Here is a 9,239-nt window from a genome sequence, read left to right as displayed (position 1 = left end):
CTTGTACACCATCTGATGAACAAGAAATGAGGAATCAAATTCAAGAACTACTAAAAATGCAGCTAATAGAAATCAGTGAATCTCATTATGCATGTTCTGCATTTCTAGTTAGAAATCATTCTGAGATAGTAAGAGGTAAACCACGGATGGTTATCAATTACAAACCTCTTAATGCAATTACTCAGAATTTTAATTACCCATTGCCCAGACCAGAAGTAATTATGCAAAAGATTCAGCATAGTAAGGTGTTCAGTAAATTTGATATGAAGTCAGGTTATTATCAGATACAGATTCAGCCAGAGGACAGACACAAAACAACTTTCATATGTCCAGCAGGATTTTATCAGTGGAAAGTTGTTCCATTTGGGTTGAAGAACGCTCCAGCTTTCTTTCAAAGAAGGATGGATTATATTTTTGCTAAATATGATTTTATAGTTACATATATAGATGATATTCTTATCCATAGTCCAGATGTAAATACTCATTTGAAACATCTAGAAATTTTCCTTGAAGAAGTTAAAAAGCATGGCATAGTTTTGTCAGAAAAAAAGATGTCCTTATTTCAGGATAGCATTGATTTTTTGGGGATAAATGTTGCAAATGGTTCTATTCAAATGCAGCCCCATGTGTTAACAAAATTGACACAGTTTCCTGATGAACTGAAGGACAAAAAGGCAATCCAAAGGTTTATTGGAGTTCTGAATTACTTGCACAAATACATTCCAAAACTCTCAGAAAAGACAGCTGTTATAAGAAGACACAGCGACGGAGGATGGTCAGAAGAAGCAACTGAAGCAGTGAAGAAACTTAAAGAAGAATGTCAGCGATTACCAAAGCTTCAACCACCAGGTGATGGTTTATTAATTTTGCAAACTGATGCTTCTCTTAACTTTTGGTCAGCTGTATTGTTGGAACAAAGAAGAAATAGTAAAGGAGAAATTGAAGAAAATTTGTGTGGATATGCTTCCGGGGAATTCACAGCAAGTCAGAAAAACTATTTTATAGCTGAAAAGGAAACATTGGCTATCTTCAACGGGATTCAGAGGTTTGAAGTATATCTAACCCCGGTAAAGTTTTTAATCAGAACAGACTCCAAAAATTTTAAATATTTTCTGACAGCAAAGATTTCAAGACAACTCGCAAAGGGCAGGATTTTAGCCTGGCAAATCTGGTTTCAGCAATTTGAGTTTGACGTCGAGTGGATACCAGGTAACTCGAATTTCTTGACAGGCGTTCTGACCAGAGACATGAGCAAAATGTTCATAACCTGTAAATATTCAGTTTTTGAGATCCCAGGAAAAGGCCCTTCAGATGATAGTTTCGCAACCTTTGTAGATAGATTTCGAATCTTAGAAAATTATGCAAGTCTTGTCACAGATGAAATCAAGAAATTGGTTGGTTTTAGATTAAGAAGGAATTGGTGGATTAGAAAATGCCAAGCATGGCAGTCAAAAAATCTGGGTATATCTCTAGGCCTTGATGAAAAGTTGGTTAAAGTATTTTCTTTACCAAATATGAAGGTGAAGCTTTTCTTCAGAAGCTTATCTGACTTATGGTCTAGCATCTACACAGATGAAATGATCTGGACACTCAGAGTCTTGAATTACTATCAGATCATAGGCAGTGTTGACTTTGCCCTTAGCATTTTTACAGGTGCCAAAATTCTGGACCTAGAAGAAATTCCCATAAAAGAAGAAATGGTAAAATATCGGCTTTCTCTAAGAATTCCAGATATATTTGAAGAACTAGAGTCCTCTTTTCTCCAAAGGATAGATGATAATTATGCAAATACTGATACTTTTCCTTAGTATGAAATTTTTGAGCAGTTTGCAGATTGGAGATTTCAAGAAGGAAAATGCAGAAAAATTCAGGTTACCAGAGTATCTCAATGCATACAAAGATCCCTCCAGTATTTAAAAACATATGCTTATCAGTGGGATTTTCATAGTTTGAGAATGAGAGATAGTATAGAACCAAATCCTTTTTCTCAAACATTCAGTCATGAAACAATTAGTAATTCTAAATCTGGTAACAATCAAGAGTTAATTAAACAGCATGCTGAATGGTTCCATGAGTTTGGAAATTTGAGGTTGGCTGAAAAAATTCAAATTCTTAATAAAATGGATAGCCTGCAAGGACAACCAAAAGCTTTAAAATTTGCAATTAATCAAAAGGCTTTAATCACCATCTCAATTATATCTCCAAATTGGAACAATAATGTCATCCACATCATTAGTCTGATGATCTCTAAAAGAATATGCACTTCAATAATTTCTGAGTTAGGATGGCAGCATAGAGACTGTTTGAGCGAAAATTGTAGGTTATGGGTACAACACTCTATTGAAAGCTCCACTAATATGTTCCAGATATTTAAATGGGAATCATTAGATGGGATAGAATTGGCAGTACAAAGGTCACCAGTAGCATGAAATGCGTTTAAAGATTCTTTTTTGGATATTGAAATAAGTGCTCTTTCTTTTTTGAACAAGTGGGAAAAACAGGAGTTAATGCATACGCCACTACAACCAGGACTTCACAGAATCAAAACAAAAATCATAAAAGGCGAATCGTCATCTGCAACATCTCACAGTGTGACAAGATCGCCAAAAGAAAAAGGAGAAATGACAGATGCACAAGATCCAAATGAGGGAATCGAAGAACAATATAACCGACTTATGAATAGATACCATCGACAACTCATCGATGAGTACGAGCCATCTGCCGGATCATCTGAAGAAGATTTATGGGAGACAAGGAGGCCCACAGGACCTTGGTAAAACAAGATCGTAGCATAAGAATCTCTTGTTAGCAATGTAATAATGTTGGTTACATGTTGTGACAGGAATCTTTTGTACAAAAGATAGATTGAGTAGACACCGTCGGTGGAAAAAGATACCGACAGGACCCTCAATTATTTCTATCTTATGTCATGTCTTAGCTAAGATTAGATTCGTTTTAGGTCTATTTAAGAAAGGGTCTTCATGAGTTCAAGGCATCGTTCGATTGAGAGCATGTGTGTTGTAATGAACTCTGAGACACTTCTGTTGTAATAAGCTTTGTATTCTGTTCTTGATTTTTATTAATATCGAAGCCTTCTGGGCCGTCTGTCTGAGGACAGTTCTGCACGTCTGAGGATAGTTTCTGTTTTCCGAAAGAGGTTGAACTGTAAGGCGCTGGAGTAAGGACCCGTGGAGAAAGGTGGTGGAAGACTCGTGCGTGTTCCCTGAGGAGAAGAACTAGAGAGTCAGACTTTTATTTCTAGAAAGCTGCGAGAATTTAAGAAGTAAGTTCTGTATACCCATAGCTTTCTGTATACCCATAGCTTTATCTTGTTTATCTGCTGAATTGCTCTGTTTGAACGGTCATCACAAGATGAAGATGCAGATCTCGGAGGAAGTTTAAATAAGATGATAGGTCAACCTAACGGTTAGAGGAAAACGACTATATTTGAGTGGGGAGCGAAATTTATATATATATAATATTATAAACCAACCAAAATTCTATTTACATTAAATTTCTTAAATAATTAATAAATAATAATTTAATTATTTGAAATAAATATTTAATATATTAATTAGCTTATTCATTCCTTATTTATTAATGTATTTATTTATTTGATTATCCAAATAGGAAATATTGTGTAAAATAAAATAAAATAAAAATATATAAATAACTAAACTAAACTAAATAAAATATAAATAAATAAATAATAAAGAGGATAAATAAATATATAAAAATAAAAAGTGAGGGTGTGCATTAAAAAGAATAAAAAAAAAATATAACCAATATAATATATATATATATAATATATATATATATATATATATATATATATATATACACACACACAAAATAAATAATAAAAGGGGATAAAAAAACAATAATAAAATGAAAACTATTTAAAATTATATAGAAAATAAAAAAGTCGGTGTTAAGAAAAAAACATATTATTAATAATAATAACAAATGTTAATAGTAATAATTGAAATTCATCACAAATACACAATATTACTAAAAAACAATAAAAATAAATAATAAGAGAGAGTGAATCCTCTATAAAACAAAAAGGGATAAAAAGCTCAGAAAAAGAGGGGAAAGAGTAAGAGGAGAGGGAAGAAATCCAACAGTTACTAATTTTCAAGTCATCATCCCTACTAACGTTATTAGAGGATCCCTCAATTCCAATGGCTTCCCTAAACTTGCATTGATGAAATGAGAAATTTTTGCGAAGAGCTTAACCTCCACAATGCATATGTGATGCTTGGTCTTCACTGCATGTTCCGCTAAAGCCCAGGATTTGGTCCTCCCAAGTTTGTTAGCAAAAACATGTTCTTTAACCCTTTGGTCAATAGACCAACCCATTTCTCCTATGTATGAGGACCCACACGAACATGTGATGACAGAAACACATTTCAAAATCCATAGGGTTCACCTGGTCTTTAACCGATTTTAGGGAGCCTCTAATGGTGTTGAGGGGTCTAAAGGTCGAGGGAACATTATGTTTCCTCAGGATTCTCACAATATTTTTTGTCGTCCCTTGGATGAAGCGGAGGTGAGCTCTTGAATGTCGATCAAATGTGTCAGTCTTAACCTTACGACCCTTACCATGTTTTACGAAAGCTTTAACAAACCTCTCTTCCTTGGGCTATTTTTAACAATTATAAATAATAAGTCAAAATTCGATAACTTCAATTCAAATTAAAAAATTAATTTCTATAACATGCAAATATTTACTATTATAATAATATTATTTACTATTTTAGGAAATTAAATTATTCAATTGTTTGAAAATAGAAAAATAAATAAACACAAAATTTCATGGAAACATTCTTTAAAATTTTATGAAAAGATTCTTTCAAATCTTTCAAATCACTCTAAATTGTTTTTTTAATATATTTCTAGGCTTTTATGAATCACATTTACAAAATTAAAGGGTTTATAATACTAATCCTATTAATATTATCAACATTTAATATATTAATCCTAGTGTTTAATATTCATGTTAGGGTTTACCATGAATATGTATAATATTAATATTCCCTCTAGTTTATAATATTAATACCTTGTGTTCTCAATATTAATCTCTTGAATTTTTAATATTAGACTATTGGATTTATTAATCTCTTAGATTTTCTATAATAATTGGTTAGATTGATAATATTAATCCTTTAGATTTAATATTATTACATGGGTTTATAATGCATTGGATTTATATTGATATAGATAATATTATCATATTATTATAATATAATAATTATTATTATAAATTGCAATTATAATTATTATAATTATTTCATTAATATTATAATATTATTTTATTATTATGGATATAATAATATAATTATTATTATTAAATTTATATCATTAATATCTATCAATATTTCAACCAAATTTATTAATATAATTGATATAATATATCAATTACATTTATCATAGTATGTATCACATGAAAAAGTGTATTGTTTGTGTAATAGCTTTTACGATTGTTCATGGAATAGCTTTTACTTTGTTAGTGGGTAACATGATGGTAACATAAAACTGATTCAGAATGAAATATAATATAATATACTATATATTACCATTGATATTATTTACATGTTTAAGGTGGACTCCTTAATTTCATAAGCATATACTTATATTATTCTTTATTATCCCATAACTATTTTCTCAAAATACGGGGGTGACGCAAATCAAATATTCTGGGCTATTACCCTACCCATTTCGCGAACTATGCTACCTCGCCTTCTTTCTCACTACCCTGAATCCCATGCCTACCTTGGAGAATAGAGAACTTAGTTATAATTTTTATAGCCACATAAGAGCTAAGTTAGTTATAATTCCCAGATAAGAGCTCACTTACTCTCTCACCACCTTAACTTGGATATAATTCCCAGATAAGAGCTCAATTACACTCTCGCGACCTTACCTTTTTCAATGACATCAGGGAACACAAACTATGTGATTTTAGAATTTTATATCCTTTCATGCTTTACATTTCATGTTGTTTGAGTGTTGCATGTACAATACTTAAAGGGTAATTAGATTTTATGATTTAGGAAAATTAGATTTTATGATTTAGGAAATGATGATTTTTATGATTAGGAATATTTGTTTTCGGGATAATGAGAGGACTACGTAAATTTTTAGGTTTATAATAACATGCTTTTTAATAGTTTTATGCTGAGTGTTTAAAATAACCCATTTTACTTGGTAGTTGTATATCACGAGTAAAATACATTTCAATGTTTTAGGCTATGTTCTAAAAAAATAATATGTAAACAATTTAATTTAAATGTAGCATAATGTTGAAACTAATTGGACGACATAGAAAATTTATAGTTATGATGATTTTAAATTTAAAGTGGATTAGTTTAAGATTTTAAGTCAAATTGATATTTCATCAAGAATGAGGAAGACATATATACTTAATTTGAGCTACATAAATTTTATTTCAAAAAATTTAAATGTAAACTAATTAAATTTTTTGATCTATATTTCTTATTTTTATCATCAATAAATTTTATTATTTACAATATAATATAGGGGATATCATACTACTCAAAACCTTAGTTTTATTGATTTCTATATTTTTAATTGGGATTATAAGCTTATAAGGTAAAAAACCATACATAAAGGCACCAAAATAATAAAAATGAATAGAAAACATTTTTAAACTCCCAATTGAATGAAAATAATGCTTATGCGTACCTAGGCAGAATGACGTAAAGAAAAGCCACGGGAAATTAAAAGGCAACAACCATCAAAGCATTCCTAAAGGCAGCACTCAGTGGCATTTCCAAACTAGAGCAAACCCTAGACAATAAACTAAAATCTGGGACACTAAACCCTAGACATTTGTAAAATTGTGGAGTTTGATATCATAAACTCTTGGCCACCAAAATTTTAGAGTTTCTAATTGTTTTTATGTGAAAAATGGATTTAGTATTATTGAAAACTTTGGGCGACCAAAATTTGGAGTTTGACATCAAAAATTCTTGGCCATGAAAATTTTGGAATTTGACATAAAAAATTCATGGCCACCTAAATTTTAAAGCTTTCTAATTGTGTTTTTGATAATGTAAATGGATTTAGTATCATCAAAAGTCATGAGCCACCAAAATCTTAGAGCTAGATATCAAAAACTTTGGGCGGCCAAAATTTCAGAGCTGGAAAACTCTAACCTATATTTACGAAAAAATTTGCCTAATTTTACCAAAATCATATGGAAATTTTCATAATTTTCTAGGTGGGAAAATTGGAAACCTAATTAGTCTAAACAAAACCGAACCAAACCAGATGAACCTAACCTAGTGGGATATCATAATCGATGCGGATCTATGTTTTCTTACCTTACTGTACTCGTATATTTACCCAGCATTTGTGATATTTTTATGCTACCATCTCGTCTTTTGCTCTGTTGTCGAATAGGTGAGAATATACGTGCAGGGACCCGCAGAGATCACGTTCCCGGAACCCTTCAACGAATGGAAGTAAAATTTACACCAGAGCTATAAGTATGCACCCCACACTATAGTATCTTCACCCCCTCGTTTTTCGCTTTTAAGTTTAACCATCCCGCAGACACAGAGTTTCGCGTTTCCAGAACATAGAAACGATGAATAACTTTGTACGTCTAGGGGCTGGCATTTTAGGTTCGTCAACGCTACCGTACTCCGCAATATTATGTTAGCTCTCTTTTTTCTGTTATTATAAACGTCATAGTTTTCAAGTTGGACGTATAGATTGAATGTTTAGATTCTAGTTCCTGTTAAACTGTAGCTGAACTATATAGTAACGTCAGCGTCTGGTTAATCTTACATGACTTTACAGGAAGTGCCATTGCTCTTCTTATGTACGGAGCATCAATGTAAGTGTAATAGTTATCACCGCATAACCCATATTATTAATTTCTGATATTATTTTAGTGTAATCGCCCTGAATAGTACTAGGTTGAAGCGAGTTATTCAAATGAGAAAGGCAGAGAGGCTCATGGTATTAATAAACGATGATAATATTTTAACCCTGAACAAAACCACATTCAAGAAGGTGATCAAAATGAGAAGTACGGAGAGTTTTTCAGGCTTTCCATACGCAATAGCGTTGTACAACTGCATTCTGTACACGTGGTATGGATCGCCTCTAATCAGCAATGGGTGGGAAAACATTGTTGTTATGGTTGTCAATGTTGTTGGCTTCCTACTTGAGTGCTGCTTTATTTGCATCTATCTCACTTTCGCTCCACCTAAACCCAAGGTATTATCTTGTCATATTTATTTGCTGCAAATAGTTTTGAGGTTCCATAAGACCTATTTTTGTCAATCAACATGACATAGATCCTTGGTATCATTTGGCAGTTCAAAATCAGTTAATGTTCAATGAATATTTCTTGCAGAGGAAAATGGTAGGAATGGTTATAGGCGTGTTGATGGTGTTTGGAACTATTGCAATAACTTCCTTTTTGGCTGTCCATGATCACAACAAAAGGAAGGCCGTTGTAGGAACTGCAGGATTAGTGGCAACTGCCATTCTCTACGCTTCTCCACTATCTGTAATTGTAAGCTTTACACTGCATTAGCTCTTTATAATGGCGCATCCATCGTTTAGATTTAGTTATTGTTACGTGTACAACATGGCATTTATTGTTAATATTTCTTACCGAGTTTCTTAAACTGCAGAGAACGGTAATTCAAACCAAGAGCGTGGAATTCATGCCCAGCTTCTATTTCTCCTTCTTTGCTTTCCTTGGGAGTGTGCTTTGGATGGTATATGGCGCTCTTAGCAAGGATATCATCATCATGGTAAGGTTACTACTTTATATCAGAGAATTCCTCTGGCGTATAGTGTTTCTTGTTCTCACTGATGTTATAAGCTACAACTGAATCATACTTTGTTTTTGCAGGCACCAAACTTTGTCGGTGTGCCATTAGGGTTGGCTCAGATGATTTTATTCTGTGTTTATCGAGCCAAAAAGAGCCAACGCGTTGAAAACGAAAAGATGGATGGAGGCAAACAACGGGACTTTATCAAAGAGAGGAGCGACGTGGAAAAACCAAAATGCCCCTTGGATGACCAAGATATCGAAATGCAGTTGAATGTATGACTTGGCCGAAGCCGACCAAACTCTTTATCCTCTGCGATAAAATTTGCATCGTATTTTCGTTATTTTACACACTTGCTAGTGTGCAGCCATATCGAATTACGACTCGGGCTTTCAGTCAGTGCATGATACCGAAGTGTGA

General features: G+C 32.6%; 1 protein-coding gene across 1 annotated transcript; it reads left to right on the top strand.

Moving 5' to 3' along the window:
* The first annotated feature begins 7,615 nt into the window (after window positions 1-7,615).
* LOC149260152 (bidirectional sugar transporter SWEET3b-like) lies at window positions 7,616-9,239 on the top strand. Its single transcript, XM_089456970.1, has 7 exons — window positions 7,616-7,652; window positions 7,831-7,865; window positions 8,029-8,253; window positions 8,393-8,554; window positions 8,676-8,798; window positions 8,900-9,094; window positions 9,180-9,239. The coding sequence occupies exons 1-7, from the start codon at window positions 7,616-7,618 to the stop codon at window positions 9,237-9,239; spliced, it is 837 nt and encodes a 278-aa protein (XP_089313096.1).

Source organism: Pinus tabuliformis, chromosome 6, assembly GCF_031772625.1.
Source record: "Pinus tabuliformis cultivar Carrire ecotype Pingquan chromosome 6, CPIR1, whole genome shotgun sequence".
NCBI classification, from domain to species: Eukaryota; Viridiplantae; Streptophyta; class Pinopsida; order Pinales; family Pinaceae; genus Pinus; species Pinus tabuliformis.
Note: the sequence above shows the minus strand (reverse complement) of the source record. Positions and strands in the feature narration are given on the sequence as shown.

Excerpts from the sequence above, each read along its gene's own strand:
- LOC149260152 (XM_089456970.1), top strand. The coding sequence starts at position 7,616 with ATGAATAACTTTGTACGTCTAGGGGCTGGCATTTTAG. Across the intron at positions 7,653-7,830 it reads TCTAGGGGCTGGCATTTTAG|GAAGTGCCATTGCTCTTCTT; the intron begins GTTCGTCAACGC and ends ATGACTTTACAG. Across the intron at positions 8,799-8,899 it reads GCAAGGATATCATCATCATG|GCACCAAACTTTGTCGGTGT; the intron begins GTAAGGTTACTA and ends TTGTTTTTGCAG.